Source organism: Equus quagga, chromosome 7, assembly GCF_021613505.1.
Source record: "Equus quagga isolate Etosha38 chromosome 7, UCLA_HA_Equagga_1.0, whole genome shotgun sequence".
NCBI classification, from domain to species: domain Eukaryota; kingdom Metazoa; phylum Chordata; class Mammalia; order Perissodactyla; family Equidae; genus Equus; species Equus quagga.
The window spans coordinates 70,698,979-70,716,703 of record NC_060273.1 but is presented as its reverse complement, the minus strand read 5'-3'; the positions used below and the strand labels follow the sequence as shown (position 1 = coordinate 70,716,703).

Below are 17,725 nucleotides of genomic sequence, written 5' to 3'. Positions count from 1 at the left end.
GTGGCTTTAGACAACCTGCCTCCCCTCTCTGGGCCTCTGTTCCCCTGCCCTTCAGATAAGAAAGAGGGGCTAAATGCACACATACCAAGGTGCTAGGATGGAGGTACGCAGATGACCTCGCAGCCGGGTTCCTAGTGCTGAAGCTGGTGCTCCTCCGAGTGCTCCTCTTCAGTGGACCGGTGGGATAATTGTGTTTCAGCAGAATCACATCTTGTAGTTGGATCAGTTACAAAGTCAATGCATCAGATGAGAAAAGCCGTGGTGGAAATCGGAGGTCTTCAGAGTGGAGCGTGGGCACCCCAGGGGATTCATGAAACGATGTGGGCAGGAGTATCAGAAGCTTCATTTATATTTAGGGCAATACATCTTTCTAAAATTTCCATGTGAATATTTTATAGTTATAGTGTTTATAATCTAATAGTAGCATCATACTTGGAATTAGCTTATATGTACATATTGTTACATAAGTAAATGTAAGTATATGACATGTATATATTTTTACTGATAGGTGAGCACAATAAAATAATTTAGAGGGCAGTGGTACCAGTCACCTTTGAAAAATTTCTTAAATCGCCCACAAAGGGAAGGCTTTGATTTTGACTCGTCTCTCAATCGGTTTCCTCCAGGGTTGCAAAAGATGGTGGCTTTTTTGAGGATCAGATAAGCCGCTGGCTTAAGTATGGGACTTAACGTGACATACGAGAAACCGTATTATGGTTTTTGGATGACCCAGCGTGTGCGGTTGAACTTGTATAAGATAATGTTTGTGTCACGCTCTCCCATCATTCAGTAGTACCGTGGAATATTCTCCAACCACCAAAAAATACATAAAATAGGTCTGTCTGCGCTGACCAGAAATGAATTCCAAGATAGCTTCATTGAAAAAAACTCAAACACAGAACATTGCATATAACATAATTTCATTTGTTTTTTAATGGCGTACACACACACGTGCATTCATTTTAACAATTTTTCTAGGATATACAAGAAACTATTAAGAGTATTTTCCTGTGGGAAATAAATAGAAATCTGGGTGAAGGGAACATATTTTCCCACTTATACTCTTTTGTACTGACTGTGCTTTTCTCCATGGGCATATATTTTTTTTATTGTAGTAAAATACATATAACATAAAATTGACCATTTCAACCATTTTACAGTGGGCCGTCAGTGGCATTTAGTGCATTCACAGTGTTGTGCAGCCATCACCACTATCTAGTTCCCAAACATTTTCTTCACTCCAGAAGGAAACCCCATACCCCTTAAGCAGTCACTCCCTGTTCCCCTCTCCCCTGAGCCCCTGCCAACCACCGATCTGCTTTCTGTCTCTATGGATTTGCCTATTCTGGATATTTCATATGAATAGAATCATACAATATGTGGCCTTTTGTGTCTGGTGTCTTTCACTCATCATAATGTTTTCAAGGTTCATCCATGTCATTGCATGTATCAGTACTTCGTTCCTTTTTACGGCCAAATAGTATTCCATTGTATGGATATACCACATTTTGTGTATCCATCCGTCAGTTGATGGACACCTGGGTTGTTTCCACCTTTGGGCTACTGTGGTATATTATTTTTATGATTAATAAACTAGCTAAAACCAAGTGAGATGGGAAGGCTGGACCAGGTGATCAGTGGCTCCATATTCTTCAGCCTTGATCATCTTGGGGTCTGCGTCGCTGCAAGCAGCTGTTTGTATGTGAAGTCAGTGACTTGACTTTAACTGCTCAAGGACAGGGGAGGAAAGAGAGGACAAAGTGCTGCTGGCCCCGAACCCCAGCTTGAGTCCCTCACCTAATGAAGCTCCTCCACCTCCCCAGAGAGCTCATCCCCCTCTCAGAAGGGGCGGAGAAGCCGCCTCCCAGGAGCAGCGGGGATCCTGGGGCAGGCGGGAAGGGAGTGCCTCAGGAAGGCCAAGGCCCTTGTCCAGGGGGAGAGCACCGAGCCCGTCACGGAGTATCCTTCCTCCTGCACACAGTGTCCAGCCCTGCCAGGTGTCCCAGCGCTTTGCTGCAGACGCCCCCTCCCCCTTCCTCATCGCACTTCCTCCTCCCCCGGGCCCCACCTCCAGGCCTCACTCCACTGGTCCACCCCACAGGAGATGTCGCCATCATCTGAGGCCTCAGAGTGCCTGCTGGGAAAGGCAGGCTCTGAGCCGAACTCGGGAGATAGAACTGGGTGTCCCGGTCACTGGGAATTTCACTGCTGCCGTCCTCAGGAAACAGATGGACAGGAGGGGCTGGGAGCCCAAAGCGGCGCTCTGAAGAGCAGCGTGGTGAGAGCCAATTGCGATGGGATGAAAGGAAGGCTTCCTGGACGAGGGATGTGCCTCCATCCCCTGAGCTGGCAACCTCAGTTCTCATCCAGGCTCTGTCACCAGCGAACTGTGCGTGGCCTCAGTTTCTTCATCTGTAAAGTGGGGCTGACACCCACCTCCCCGTGTTGTGGGAATTGCAGGAGACGATAATAATGATAGCTGGCGTTTGTCCAGCACATTCTGTGTGCCGGGCACTGTGCTGAGAGTTTATACGCATCTTAGCACTAATCCACGTGAGAACTGTTCATGCCACTTTAAGGTGAAGAATTTGAAAGGCAGAGAAACTGTGTTTTCTTTCTGAGGTCACTCAGTAAGTGTGGAGATAGGTTTGAACTCAAATCTGATCAACCCCAAAGCACATGCCTTTAACCCCCTGAACTTCAGAGTTTGCTCCAGAGACCATCTGCATCAAAACAACCCTAATTGTTTTTAAAACATCCAACTCCTGAGAGTTCATTATATTTTCTATTTTTACGTATGTTTTTTAATGTCCTATTAAATAGTTTAAAAACCATTTTGTTTAAACTTCACCCCAGCCCACCCCGGTGAATCAGAATCTCTGGGATACAGCCTAGGGGTCTGCATTCTAAAAAGACCCCCGTAATGCTGATGCAGAATACGGTTTGAGCCCGTGCAGCCCCCTGAATGGGAATGTGCGGTGGTAATCCTGCAGGGTGGCTGCTGTATTCACTACTGGGTGCACTGTCATTGTCTCTCTAGTCCCACTCCTCCTTTGTAGTCGCAGAGGTTTAGAAGTACAGGGACCAGAGCTGTGACTAAGACACACACACACACACACACACACACACACACACACACCCCCAGTGCTCTGGGGTCTCGAGGAGAGGCTGACCATTCTCTGCCTAGGAAGATCAGAGGAAAGATGTTGAAGGACTGGTCTTAAGGATGAGTAAGTGTGCTCTACGGGAAGCTAGGAGAGCACAAGGAAGAGCATGAACGCATGCCTGGAGCACAGAGGGCACATGGGGAGCTAGAGCAGGTGAGATGCAGAAAGGAGGCCCCACACCCTGGCCGGGGAGCTGCAGGGAGCTCCGCTCTCTCTTCCCTGAGGAGGGGCACTGTGTCCAGGGCCTTGCCCAGCCCTGGCCCCTGCAGTCTGCCTGCATTTTTCCAAGGTGCGGTTCTTGCTGCCAATCCCACGGACGGCTGCAGCCCGGCGCACTCCGTCGTGGATAGCTACTACGAGGATGCAGACAGCAGCTACCCCACGACCAGGATGAACGGAGAGCTGAAGAACTCCTGTAAGTAGCGGGCAGGCGTTGAGAAGCTTCTGTCCTTGAAGAGTAGGCCCTGACCTGACCCTTGGCGTACATGTACCCACCACCCCCTCTGACGTTTACTGAGCACTCAATGAGTGCCAGAAACCGGGCTAAACGCTCTGTATTCAGTAATGCTCACAGTAGCCTGATGAGGTAGATACTGTTATTTATGACCATTTTACTAATAAGAACAGTGAACCTCGGTGAAGTCACCGAGAGCACAAAGCCAGTGGTAAATCTGTAAAACACCGTGCCCACAAGGGAGTATAGCCATTACCATGATCTCCCCTTGTGCCACCCCTTCGTGGTCCCGGGGCCCAGGGCAGGGACGCCTGAAGAGGGGTTAGAAGCTGCCTCCTGGGCAGTGGCACAGTGGCAGGTCCTTTCCCACGGCACCTGCAGACAATGACTCTGACGCAATGAGCAGCTCCTACGAGTCCTACGACGAGGAGGAGGAGGAAGCGAAGGGCCCGCAGCCCATGCACCAGTGGCCCTCGGAGGAGGCCTCCATGCACCTGGTGAGGGACTGCAGGATATGTGCCTTCCTGCTGCGGAAAAAGCGCTTCGGGCAGTGGGCCAAGCAGCTGACCGTCATCAAGGAAGACCAGCTCCTGGTGAGTGGCCATGGGCGTGTGCCTTTAGGCCTCACGCGGACTTGCGCATGTCTGCGTGCATGCAGGCGTGTCGGCCTCAATTCCTCTGGGCTTGCTTCATGTGCAGAGGCTCAAAGCCTCGTTCTTCTGAGATCAGGGCTCTCCCACTGGAGCAGAATTTAAAAAAAAACTAGAAGAGCCGATATAGACTTTACCAAGTTTTTGTTTTGCCAAGAAAGAATTTTTTATCATTTTTAAACAATGTTTATTGTTTTTCATTATGCAAGTAAATTATGTATAAAACTAGAGAAAAACAAAATGAAAAAGCCTTTTTAAAAAACCACTTATAATCCCATTGACCCAGTGCTAACCAGTGTTAAGTTTTAATATACATATTTCCACCCTCGTTTCCATGTATCTGTCTTTTCTAAAACTGAGCCCATGTAGTATTTATTACATAACTTGCTTTTTTCCTTTTTTTCAATTCACCATCTCTCATCACTATCATTTTCATCAAACAAAATGTACCTTTAAATTCAAAGTAGGAAGAGAGACAATTCCAGAAGAGAAAATAGCTCTTTACCCAAAAATCTGTTGACAAGCCTTGCCCAATATATATCCAATTGAAACGTGACCTTTTCTCACCCTGGAGCCGTGAAAAGCTCATCCCAGGCCAGAACTAGTCCAAGGGCCAGGACTTACTTCTTTCCACTCCTTATGCCTTCCGTTTTTTCTTGACTTATCGCGCTGGCTAGGACCTCCAGCACAAGGTGAACAGAAGTGGTGACAGCAGGTGTCCTTGTCTCAGTCCAGAGCTCAAAGGGAAAGTTTCAGTAATTCACCATTAAGCCTGATGTTTGCTGTGGGTTGTTTCTAGATGCCCCTTATTATCACATTAAGGAAGTTCCCCTCTATTCCTTGTTTGCTAAGAGTTTATGTTACAAATGGGTATGGAGTTTTATCAAATACTTTTTCTGCTTCTTTTGAGATATGTAGTTTTTCTCCTTTTTTCTGTTGATGTTATGAATTATATGGTTGGTTTTTCAATGCTAACTCACTCTTGCATTCCTAGAATAAACCTTAATTCCTAGAATAAACTTGATCTTGATACAATATGCTTTTTATTTGTATCTGGATTCTACTTGTTAATACTTTGTTCATGGCATTTGTAGCTATGTCATGCCTTTTTTGTAATGTCATTGTCAGATTCTGGTATCAAGGTAATGCTGGCCTCATAATAAGAACTGGGAAGTGAGAGTCATTATTGATAAACTTTTGACTTCCCAAGCCCAGCCTCCATCTCAGCCAGAATTCTCTCTCCCACATTCCTGCCATGTAGCCCTTCAGTAGCAGAGAGCTGGCTTCCTCCCAAGCCAGCCTGTTTCTTCTCTGGTTCCTTAGACTAGAATGGTCTTCCTGGTATTGTGCTAAAATCTGCCTCTTCCTAAATAGGTGTGCCCTAGGGGCCCATTGGTAGCCGTTAAGATCTGAAGATTGTCCAAAGATGTCCCTCTCCCAGGCTTCTCTTCTCTGGGGGAAATAGCCAAAGCCTCCTCCCACGGTGCCCACAGTTGAGCTGGGTGGGGGAGATGTCTGTGGGGTAGGTGGAGCTCCCCCGTGCCTCTGTGTGAGGGTGTCTCCCTCCTCCACCCTCCACTCCAGGAGGACCTGACTCCTTCTCTCCCTGTTCAGTGTTACAAAAGCTCCAAGGACCGGCAGCCACATCTGAGGCTGGCACTGGATGTCTGCAACGTCGTCTACGTGCCCAAGGACAGCCGGCACAAGAGGCACGAGCTGCGCTTCTCCCAGGGGGCCACTGAGGTCTTGGTACTGGCACTGCAGAGCCGGGAGCAGGCCGAGGAGTGGCTGAAGGTACAGGGGGCCCGCACCTTCCTTCCCCCCGCCCTGCCTCCCTTCCTTCCTCTCTTCCCCAGGCCCAGCCTTCAGCGGGGTGGGCTCCGTCCCTGGAAGAACAGGCCTTGCTCAGGGAGAGGAGGTTATTGTCCCGTGCGTGGCTGGGGCTTATGTGTGGAAATGGGCCTTGGATGTTTCCAGGAGACAGACTTCAGGCTGGAAGCGTTTCTTCTTTTTAGGTATTTGATTTTCTTTTCTAACATCCCTGCTGTGGGCTTCTCCAACCTACACTTGTACACCTCATGGAATGGGAGGTTAATATCTACAAAGGAAGCTGATTTTATCATTAAGTAAGCTAATCTTTTTTCTTTTTTCTTTTAAAAAAGGAAAAATTCTTCTTTATCTTAGGGCAAAATGTGCATCCTTGTAACATCCACCTGTGATCCAGCTTCTGCATCTCGCAGCTGCACCGTACAAAGAGATTTATCGTGTACCGAGCACTCACTTCAGGCCATGCCTTGTGCTAAAAGCTTGACAAACATGACCTCATTTACTCTTCGCAATGGGACTGTTACTGTTCCCATTTTACAGATGAGCAAACCGAGGCACAGAGAACTTATGAGACTTGCTGAAGGTCACACAACCAAGTGGTTGCGACTAGGATTAGAAGCCAACCAGCAAATCTACTCCAAAGGCCATAGGCAGGGTGACATGGTGATGACGATGGGGTACTTTGGTGACACACAGACTTGAGTTCAATCCTAGGCCTAAGTGCCATTTACTGGCTGTGTGATCCTCTGCAGATGACTTTGCCTGTCTGTGCCTCGGTTGCCTCCTCTGTAAAATGGCTCTCGTAAGGATTCTAGAGAGCACTTGACACAGTTCCTGCCAGGTAGTCAGTGCTCAGTAACCGTCAGTGATTACTGTGATGACGGTGAAGCCCCGCCCCGTCCCTTACAGCGGCCATAGCCCTGCACCCTGCTTCTATTTCACTCTGGCACCTTTCTCTCTCTCTCTCTCCTCTCATCTTCCTGCTGGAACAAAGAAACCAAACCCCTCCCCGCCTCCATCCTCCCTCCCCCCCATCCTCCCTTCCTTCCTGTGATAACCAGCTCTTCCACTGGAATGTTTACTGCCTTTGTCTCAGGAGGGGAAGGGAGAGAACCTGCCTGCTTGGGGAGCCTCTGCCCTCAAGGGGCCAGTGGGTCAGAAGAAGGAGCCCCAGACCCAGAGTTAAGAGGCCTGCCTTGACACCCCAATCCTGAGAGGCCATTATCCCAGAGTTTAAGGCGAGGCAACCATGGCTTTGCCTCTCAGAGCCTCGTCATCCTAATCTGTAACTTGGCAATCACAGTGGTCCCTGGCCCACAAGGCTGCTGTGGGGATGCAATGGGATAATCCACGTAAAGCCACAGATAGCTGAGCAGCAAGTGGTGGCCATTATTTCATGATCTGGATGCTTGTGCTGTGTGGCCTTGGGTGAATGCCTTGGAGTCTCAGTTTCCTCATCTTTGAAATGGAGAAGATAGCCCTGGCTATCCAACAGAGTCACAGAAGCAAGTCCCTCACGCTTGTGCAGTGTGTCCCGGTTCACATGGCCTTTCACACCCATGATCTCACTGATCCTCAGACAACCCAGGGAGGTTATAACCCATGTTACAGACAGAGAAACCAAGGTCCAGAGCAGGGAAGGGGCTTTCTGAAGGCCACGTGACTAATGAGCATTGGAACCAGGGCCAGAAGCCAAACCTCTTGTTTCCCTGCCCTGTATCTTTTCAATTCAAGGGACAGACACAAGAGAAAGTCTGGTCAAACCCTGAGGTGGCCCACACATGTGGCAGGAAGGAGGCCAGGTCAACCCAGCTCTTCTGCCCAGGGGGTCCCAATCCCTTTGCTCGACAGTCCTGACCACACAGACCCCATTCTTCCTTTTGCCTCCGCCGTCCCTGCTGGCCTGCTCACAGCTATTCTTCCTATCCACAGGTCATCCGAGAGGTGAGCAAGCCCATCGGGGGAGCCGAGGGGGCAGACGTGCCCAGATCCCCCGTCCTCCTGTGCAAGCTGGACCTAGACAAGGTACACCTGTCTCCACAGGTCTCCTCTGGGCCAGGCAGCACGGGCTCTGCCCAGGGGGACTCGCAGGCTGCTGGTGAAGCCAGGCACCTGCTGTGGTGTCATACAAGCTGTGAGTGCCCAACACAGAGCTGGCACAATAGTAGGCACTCAATAAATGTCTACTGAGTTAATGAATGCATGAGTGAATGAGTGTCCATGTCCAGGGTGCAGTACAAGTCAGAGGAGGGAGTGACTAATCCTGCCAGGACAGGAAGAGGTCACATTGCAACAGAGTCATGAAAAGTACGTTGGAATTTGTCAGTCAGAGGAGTGTGCCCCACTGGGACATGAGCAAAGCCGTCACTTAGTAGTTCATCAGGCCAACAGCAAATACGTGCTAATGCCTGTGCCCTGCCAGGTGTTGTGGGTGATAAAGGGACTCAGCCCCAAACCCAAGGGGGAGGTCCAAGACCCACATACCTGGATCTTGCATGATCTGATGAAGGTGAGCATTTACAGAATATGACTGTGTGGCCAGCATTGTTCCATATGCTTTACATGTATTACTTAAATTAATTTCTGCAACAATTCTTTTATGAATTACATTTTTCAGATGAGGAGCTGAGGCACAGAGAGGTTTACCCAAAGTCACATAGTTAATAAGAAACAGAGCTAGGACTTACGCCCAGGCAGCCTGGCTCTTGATGACTCTGCCAGCCCACCTCTCAAGGCGGGGCCTCCTGAGCTCCACTCAGTGGGTCGTTGGGAGCATCTGCCGTGCACCAAGCACTGTGCCCAGCACTGGGGTGCAATCCTAGCAGAAACAGACCCACGCCCAGCCCTCCCAGGGGAGAGTTGGAGTCGACATGAATCAAATTGTCACACAGATTTAGAAATGCCAAGCTGTGTAAGTGCTGGGAGGGAAAAGTACCAGGTAACCTGGGAGCATATACCAGGGCACCTGCTCTTGTCTTGGGGTCAGGGAAGGCTTCCCTGAGGGAGTACATTTCAGATGAGGGTGAAAAACTAGCAAGAAAAGAGAGGAGAAAGGAGTTCCAAGCAGAGGGCACAGGCCCTGGAGCAGGAGGAAGCATGGCATGGAAAGAGACCATGTGGCTGGGCTCTGAGAGAAGGGGGAGCTTGTCAGCTCTCTTGGAGTGGTCCTGGAAAGCGGTAGTGAGGGGGATGGGAGCTCAGGCTAGCCGGAGGGATGAGGGCATTAGGGAAGATGGCACCTATGTAGAGCCTTAAAGAATGGGCAAGATTTCACTGGGGCAGAGGTGGGCCAAGGGACAGGAGCTGCAAGGGAAGGGGTCAATAGACAGTCAGTAGGCAAGGAGGGTGGGGACCCTCGTGCCTAGAAGGATGCTGGAGGAGCTCAGCCCTGTCCTCACTCAGCCTTTGCTGTCAGTGGCGCCTAAAGGAAAGCAAGGTTGGGGTGTGCATGTTTCTGAGTGAGAGTGTGAGTGTGTGAGTGTGAGCATGAGTGTACACACCCACGGGTGCATCCATGGTGCAGTTTGAGGGTGTGTAGAGAAAGAAGAGACAAGCTTATAGGGATGAGCTTTCCTGTGGTTGAGCATATAGGGGGAGGGTAGCTAAAATGTTGAGGGTGGCATTTTTGGAGGGGAGTGGGAGTGGGGAGGTGGGAGTGGTGGGCCTGTCTGTCCGTGGAATCGTGTGATTCAAGTGCCATCATCATTAAGTCAATTCCAAAGTGTTCACAGTGTTTCTTTGTATTTGCTTTCTATCTTGATGAAAAACTTACCACCTGTGGCAGAACAAATAGAACCATAAGTGGTGTTTCACAATTTACAGGGGTGATTCTTTATACTTTTGACAGTTCTGTCCCCTGTCTGGCAGTTGCCAGTCTTCCAGCCTTTGGGAATTGAGGGGAGCACACGCCCTCTCCTATCCTCTGTGCCCCCATTCCTATGCTTATAGCAAAGCATCTCTGAGCCTGGCCTTGGGGTGTCTTTAGCAGGAAAGGTTTAGGGGCCTCAGAGCTCTGTAATTCTGCCTTTTTAAGTGGGTGAGTGTCATTTTAATCCAGTCCCGAGTCTGGCTGGCACAGTTTAACTTCTTAAAGTGAGATGGCAGCACACCACACCAGTGGTAGAAATAATAGTTTGTTGGCCTTGCAATTTCCCTTGGGCTCTCTGGTGCCTCACAGCAGTCCGCTGAAATGAGTGTAACTCAGGTGAGAATACCGAGCCTGGGGGAGATGAAAGGATTTTCCCACATTCCTGCCGCTAACAGGTGCTACTGGAGATAGGATTTCGTCCAAGGTCCATCTGACTGCTCCGAGCCGCCTCCCAGAGTAGCTAGTAGGCACTTAGTTGACCCTGTTTGAATGGATGGATGAATGACTTGCTCCAGCTTTGCTCCAGAGTTGGCATGATGAGTAAAAATAACGTTGACTGGCAATAAAGTTCTTACCATGGTATGTGTGTCTTTACCATCCTTTCCCCCAAGATAGGACTGTAATGGACTCCTCTCTTCTCACCACTCTTATTAATTGGCCACCAAGTCCTTTCATGACGATTTTGAAAATACCAGCTCTTCCCTTTCTCTCCATCCTCACTGTCACCTTGGCTCACCTCCTTACTGAGTCCCCTCTGGCCCACATGACACTCTCGTAAGTGGCTCTTTCGCTTCCAGTCTTGCTCCCTCTTGTCTGTCCCCAGTGACACCACTGGAGACAACTCCCTAAACCAGTCACGTTACGTTAGTATCCCACTTAAATACCTTCCCAGAGCCCTATCACCTGCCGAATGTGGTCCAGCTCTTAGGACATTAATCTCAATGTGTTGTAATTAATTGCCTCGCTCCCCAGATAGAATGTAACTCAAAGACACAACCATCCTAAGTCATGACTGTCCTCCCCATACCCAGTGTGGTATCAGGCACATGATAGTTGCTGACAAGTATTTGTTAGCTAACGCCCGTGTGCAGGGGTCAGGGAGAGACTGAACCAACAAAGGGAGACTTCTGAGTGTGCCCTCTGATGCCAGGCCATCTGTGTCCCTCCCCAGAGGCTGTCCCAAGAGAAGCAGACCTCAGACTCCGACAGCCTGGGCATGGGCGACAGCTGTTCCACCCTCGGCCGCCGGGAGGCCTGTGAACATGGTAGGTACCTCTGGGGGCTCAGGCCCGAGGATACCAGAGCCGGGAGGGGCCTTGCCACAGGTGCACAGTACAGAACAGATCCTGACCGCACTGGAGACATGGGCCAGGCTCTGTGTGCAGGCTGAAAGGGCCACAGGGAAGGCTTAGATGAGTGGATCTGGGACTTGGGTCTCCCTCCCTCCCCCTGACCCATCTCCATGGCAACAGGCAAAGGGAAGAAGAGCAGCCTGGCAGAGCTGAAGGGCTCAATGAGCAGGGCTGCAGGCCGCAAGATCACCCGTATCATCAGCTTCTCCAAGAAGAAGGCGCTGGCTGAGGACCTGCAGACGCCCTCCGCCGAGGAGGTTCCGTGCTGTGGTGGGTACCTGGCATGCGGCGGAGGAGAATTCAGACCCAGTGGATGGGGAGCTCTGGGGCTAAGCCAGGAGACCCTCCCTCAGCCACCTGACACCAAGGCAGAGGAAAGGCTCCTCCTACTGGATGGCTAATCCTACCCCATCAACAATCCATGCCCTTCTATCACTTCTCTCCCACGAGGCCCTGACGCTCAGCAGAAGGAAAAGCCAACTGACTCCCATATTTCTGTGCTTCCTGTGACCTTAACACAGTCACTGTCCTCTAGGCCTCAGTTTCCTCCACTATAAAAAGAGGAGAGTACGGAGCTGGCCCCATGGCCTACTAGTTAAGTTCAGTGTGCTCTGCTTTGGCAGCCCAGGTTCAGTTCCCGGGTGCAGACATACACTACTTGTCAGCAGCCAGATTGTGGCAGTAACCCACATGTAACATAGAGGAAGATTGGCACAGATGTTAGCTCAGGGCGAATCTTCCTCAAGCAAAAAGAAGATTGGCAACAGATGTTAGCTCAGGGCAAATCTTCCTCAGCAAAAAAAAAGGAAGAAGAAGAAGACGACGAAGAAAGTATCTTATTTCCCGGCTCATAACATGCCAGGTGTGTAAGTTACGAGCCAGTCTTACAAGGAAGTTTCTTAGATAAAAACGTTTAAGTATTTTTTATTATAAATACATTCAATGTGAGCTGAAAGTGGTTTGGAAGGGAAAACATTATTATTCTGTTCAACCAAATGCAGTGTTGCATGTACTGGAACCCAACAGGAAATCATATATTTTAGATTTGGAGCCTGTGCCTGCTTGTTTTCTAATTCTTTATCTTGGCTAGCTGTTTTTGTTGCCACATGCTGCCACCAGGTGTCAGCATCATCCATTACTTTCTGTCTTTCAGTAATAGTTTGATAGGGAGAGGAAAGGCAAGAGGGAAAGCTGTCTTATTCATTCTCTGTAGTAGTTCCTGCCCTTTTCATCAAGCTTGGCATGGTCCACAGGCAGTGCAGCGATATACAAATGTGATTGTCAGTCCCCATTTCTGAGATAGGAAACTGAAACAAAGAGAAGAGGATGCCTGAGATCACAACCTGGGGAGAGTGGGCTATCGGGGACCCAGAAGGCGTTTCCAGCTGGAGTTAGGACAAGGGTTGTCCAGGCGCTTTGTCCCCGGGGTGTAGACCCAAGCCCCTTGACTTGCCTCCTCCACTGTGGGTTGCCCCAGGGCTGGGCTGTCGGGAGGTCACACTGCTGGTCTCGCTCTCCTAGGTTATCTGAACGTGCTGGTGAACCAGGGCTGGAAGGAACGCTGGTGCCGCCTGAAGTGCAACACTCTGTATTTCCACAAGGACCGCACTGACCTGCGGACCCACATGAATGCCATCGCCCTCCGTGGCTGTGAGGTGGCCCCAGGCTTTGGGCCCAGACACCCATTTGCCTTCAGGATTCTGCGCAACCGGCAAGAGGTGGCCATTCTGGAGGTGAGAGGAGAGAACCCAGGCGGTCCCCAGTGGTGGGAGCTGAGAGGAGCTGGGGCATGGGCCTTGGCTTTTGTCTCGGGACCTGGCTGCTGACATTACCAGGACTGAGGAAGAAGGGAAAGGAAGCCAGCTGCTGCCACGTGGTCAAGTAGGTTTGCCAGTTAAAATATGGGACACCCACTTAAATTTGGATTTCAGATAAACAACGAATAATGTTTTTAATATAAATATATCCCATGTAATATTTGGGACATAGCTATACTGAAAAGTTATTCATTGTTTATCTAAAATTCTAATTAAACAGAGCATTCTGCATTTTTATTTGCTAAATCTGGCAACCCTAGACCCAAGGTTTGTTTCCTCTCCCTTCTCTTAAAATCCCAAGCCTGAAAGGCATCTAGTCTGATCTAACCCAGATCTGATTCTGGAGTCCCCTCTGAAACCTTTCCGTGAGTGACTGTCCACCTCAGATAAACAAACCACTGCCCTTCCGGCTAGCCTGCCCCTCCCATCGAGCGGCTCAATGTTTAGAAAGATTCTCTCCTTATTGAGTCAAAATCATGAAGGCAGAGGCAGTAACCATGCCTGTTCTGTATACTTTTGTTTTTCCAGAACCCAATCTGATGTCTGGCACAATTAAGGGCTCAGTTAGTATTTGTTGCACAAATGGCTGAATGAAAGCGTGATTTCATTTTACCCATTCTTTGTCCTCGTTCCCCAGTGGCCCTAGCCCTCCTCTCTCAGGTCAGGCAGGACAGGTTGAATCCCTCTACGTGTCAATCCTCCAGCTATTTTGAATTTAAAACATTAACACTGGTGGAAAACTTAAATAACTACCCCCTCACATTACAGATAAGGAAACTGAGGCCTGGGCATCCAGGTGCTTGTCCAAGGCCCCACAGAGGGTCAGTGGCCTCCTGGTCTTGTTTTCTTTGCTCAGTTCCCACTGCCTCAGTCAGTTCTTAAATTTCAAGAAATATTGCCTCTGTAACTCTCTTTATTTTAGTTATTTATTTATTTATTTATTGTTGGGAAAGATTCACCCTGAGCTAACATCTGTTGCCAATCTTCCTCTCTCTTTTTTTTCCTCCCCAAAGCCCCAGTACACAGTTGTATATTCTAGCTGTAGGTCCTTCTAGTTCTTCTGTGTGAGTTGCGGCCACAGAATGGCTACTGACAGATGGGTGGTGTGGTTCCGCATCCGGAAACTAAACCTGGGCCACCAAAGCAGAGTTAGCCAACCTTTAACTACTAGGCCATCAAGACTGGCTTTCACTTTTTTTTTCTTTTCTTTTCTTTTCTTTTTTTTTTTTGAGGAAGATTAGCCCTGAGCTAACTACTGCCAATCCTCCTCTTTTTGCTGAGGAAGACTCACCCTGAGCTAACATCCGTGCCCATCTTCCTCTACTTTATATGTGGGACGCCTGCCACAGCATGGCTTGACAAGTGGTGCCATGTCCGCACCCGGGATCCGAACCTGCGAACCCCAGGCCGCCAAAGCAGAACATGCAAACTTAACCGCTGCGCCACCAGGCCAGCCCCTGGCTCTCACTTTTATTTTTCATATTTGGCAGTCGAATCTCTTCTTTCTCTTAAGTTATTCACAGAGCTTTCTGGCAAAAAATGTGCTTCCTTTATTCCAGTTTAGCATTTTCATGCTAAGTTGATTTTATAATAATGCTCTTTAAATGAGAACTAACATAAATATGTGTTTAGTTGACCAGCAACTTCTTGGAGATTTTCCTGTATACAATACTATAAATAATTGGCAATTATAATTCAGGAGAAAACACTGATTGGATTATGTGAGAAATACCCTTCTCTAATAAAAATTAAAATATTTTTTTAAAAATTCAAGGAACATCGAAGTGTTGTTTTCACCTCTGAATGGTGGGGAAGGCTCTGAGGATAGTGAGGGATGGTGTGTGTCTTAGAGAGGTGGTCAGAGAGGGCTTCTCTGAGGAGGTGGTGGTAGAGCAGAAACCTGAATAGAGGGAAGGCAAGAGCCACTTGGATTTCGATGTGTGTTCTTCTCGGATCCCTCAGGAGTGGCTGCATAACAGGTATATATGGGTTTGGCTGAAGCGAGTAGGTCTTGTGAACATGGCTGTGCCTCCTCTCCCTCAGGCAAGCTGCTCAGAGGACATGGGCCGCTGGCTCGGGCTGCTGCTGGTGGAGATGGGCTCCAAAGTCACTCCTGAGGCACTGCACTATGACTATGTGGACGTGGAAACCTTGACCAGCATCGTCAGCGCAGGCCGCAACTCCTTCCTGTAAGGGTCAGCACCCCACAGCCCGCAGCTGCCCGTGGCCTTTGCTGTCTTGGCACCCTCTCAGAGGCCCCAAGTCCAGCCCTGGACACTGGGAGAGAGGGAGGAAGGGCTGAGGAAGACTGCTTCCTTGGAACTCGGAGTGGGCGCCCTCCTCTTCCGGCAGGCAGGAGTGGGCTGACTAAAGGAGGTAGCCCACGGTCGAGGGACGCTGTGGATGGAATGAGCAAAAGTGGAGAAGCCCTTTTGTGTCGTGGCCTGGGCTCTGCTCTCATGCCACAGAATCTTGGTTCTCACACCTTTGAGCATCCAGGCGGGCATGGGGCTGGTACCTGGAATTCGGCATCAGAAGAGCCAGGTTCAAGTCACAGCTCTGTCATGACCAACAGCTTGGGCTGGTTGCTTGCCAGCTTGGATCCTCTGTTTTCTCACGTACAGAATGAGGTGATGAATTACCAGCCCAGGGGCTGTTGTGAGAATCACGTGGCTCCCTGCCTATGAAGCCCTTAACACAGCAGTGGCCCAATGCTGCCTGGCATGGCTGCTATTACTAACCTTCTGACCTGCTGCCAGAATCAAATGAGAGAGTGGACAGGAAAGCACTGTAAGCTGCCAAGCGTCATCATCATTGTCATCATCATTGTACCTTGTATTTTCTAGATATGCAAGATCCTGCCAGGATCAATGGCCTGAGCCCCGTGTCTACGATGATGTTCCTTATGAAAAGATGCAGGTACGGTCCCTTGGGACTGCCCAGGCATGTGGCAAAGGGCACTTCTTAGCTCTCCCTCACCACTCCTTTTCTCCTTTGCCTCAGAGAGATCATTTTTAACCAGCAGCTAGAAGGTGCTGTTTGTCACAGACTGTGGCTCAGGACGAGGACTCCCTGGCACAGGAGGCTGGGTGGTGCAGTGGAAAGATCCTCAGATCAGGAAAAAGAAAGGGCTCTGCAAGCTCAAAGCACTGCTCTAGTTTGAGCAAACTACTGGGCTCCCCACCCCTGTTTACTGCTCTGTGACCTGACACTGCTGATTCAGTGGTGTCTGGGGGATGCCAGCTGGGTGACCACCCCCATAGGCCTTACCCTGGTGGCATCCACAGTCTGGGCTTCAGCTCCCAGGACAGAGTCTCCCTGTCTTGCTCACTAAACCAAGGACACGCCAGCTTATTAATGTACAATGAAGCCTCTGTAGCCATCACACAACCTAGACTGCTCCCGGCAGCATGTCCTGTGCCTTCTCCTCCCATGGGAGAGCCAGAGAACCACATTCTGATCAGATGCTGGTAGGTGAGTCAGGCCTCATAGCTAAGAGAGAGAGAGAGAATCAAGCTGCCAAGGAAAGTAGACATGTCTGCAGGCCAGGACCCCTGCCTTGGACAGTGCTGGATGACACTCTGAGCTCTCACCGCTAGGACTCCCTTTTCTAGAAACTTCTCCAGCCATCCTTCTTCTGTTTACACAGTCTTTCATCAGACTCAGATGAACCAGTGGCTGCAGCTTGAGATTTTTCTCAGTTGCAGAGCTTAGTAGCAAGACAGCTTAGTGCTTAAGGACGTGAACTTTGGACTCAGGGCTTCATCTGAGTTACCTTGGGCTTCACTTCTCTGGTCCTCACTTCCTGGCTCCACATGGATATGATAAAACCTACCTGATAGGACTATTGCAAGAACTAAATGAAATACTTTATGGAGAGGACTTAGCACAGTACCTGAACTTTGGAAGGTCTCACAACAATAACACTGTTGTTATCAATATCATTATTATATTACATTAGTATCGTATTCCACTCATGGTTTCCTGCGCTTTGACAGGATTTTGAGTGTTCTTAGTATTGTTGACGCACAAATGTATAGCCAGTCTGTTGTCTTATGTCCCTTCTCCCAATGGCTGAAATCATCCATGACTTCTCTTTTAACTGAAGACTCCATATTAGCAATTCAGAAAATCTGAAGGATGATTCCAAATGATGTGAGGACAGAAATATCTGTGGTAAATCAAATATGGTCACCCGCAGTCTTTTGAGACCTCCTAATTTCCCTCTCAGCAGACACTCCAGTTTAGGGTTGCCTTCTGCTGCCCCCCAAAGGAAGGTCTGAGGATCAAGTGATACATTGTTGTGAAAGGGGTTTATCAACCGCTGAGAGCTGCGTGAGTCTAAAGTGTAAGGCCAAGAGCTCAGGGGTCCTGTAGTGCTCAGTCCCGAGCAAGGACCAGAATACACCCTGCACTGATGAGTAAGCCTGCCTGCTCTTCACCTTCTTCCATCTCCCACCCAGGATGAGGAGCCCGAGCGTCCCACTGGGGCCCAGGTGAAGCGCCATGCTTCCTCCTGCAGTGAGAAGTCCCATCGGGTGGACCCGCAGGTCAAGGTTAAGCGCCATGCCTCCAGTGAGTTCTATGTGG

At 49.4% G+C, this 17,725-nt stretch overlaps 1 protein-coding gene across 6 annotated transcripts in view; it reads left to right on the top strand.

Annotated features, from left to right (window-relative positions):
* AFAP1L1 (actin filament associated protein 1 like 1) overlaps window positions 1–17,725 on the top strand; it is a 59,853-nt gene that overhangs the window by 29,271 nt on the left and 12,857 nt on the right. For all 6 annotated transcript variants that reach the window (XM_046666085.1, XM_046666081.1, XM_046666082.1 and 3 more), the window contains 10 exons: window positions 3,457–3,582; window positions 4,003–4,214; window positions 5,886–6,065; window positions 8,031–8,123; window positions 11,138–11,231; window positions 11,439–11,588; window positions 12,840–13,051; window positions 15,179–15,324; window positions 15,982–16,054; window positions 17,599–17,710. In XM_046666085.1, the coding sequence (XP_046522041.1) occupies window positions 3,457–3,582; window positions 4,003–4,214; window positions 5,886–6,065; window positions 8,031–8,123; window positions 11,138–11,231; window positions 11,439–11,588; window positions 12,840–13,051; window positions 15,179–15,324; window positions 15,982–16,054; window positions 17,599–17,710 (1,398 nt within the window). The remainder of the gene's footprint in view (window positions 1–3,456; window positions 3,583–4,002; window positions 4,215–5,885; window positions 6,066–8,030; window positions 8,124–11,137; window positions 11,232–11,438; window positions 11,589–12,839; window positions 13,052–15,178; window positions 15,325–15,981; window positions 16,055–17,598; window positions 17,711–17,725) is intronic.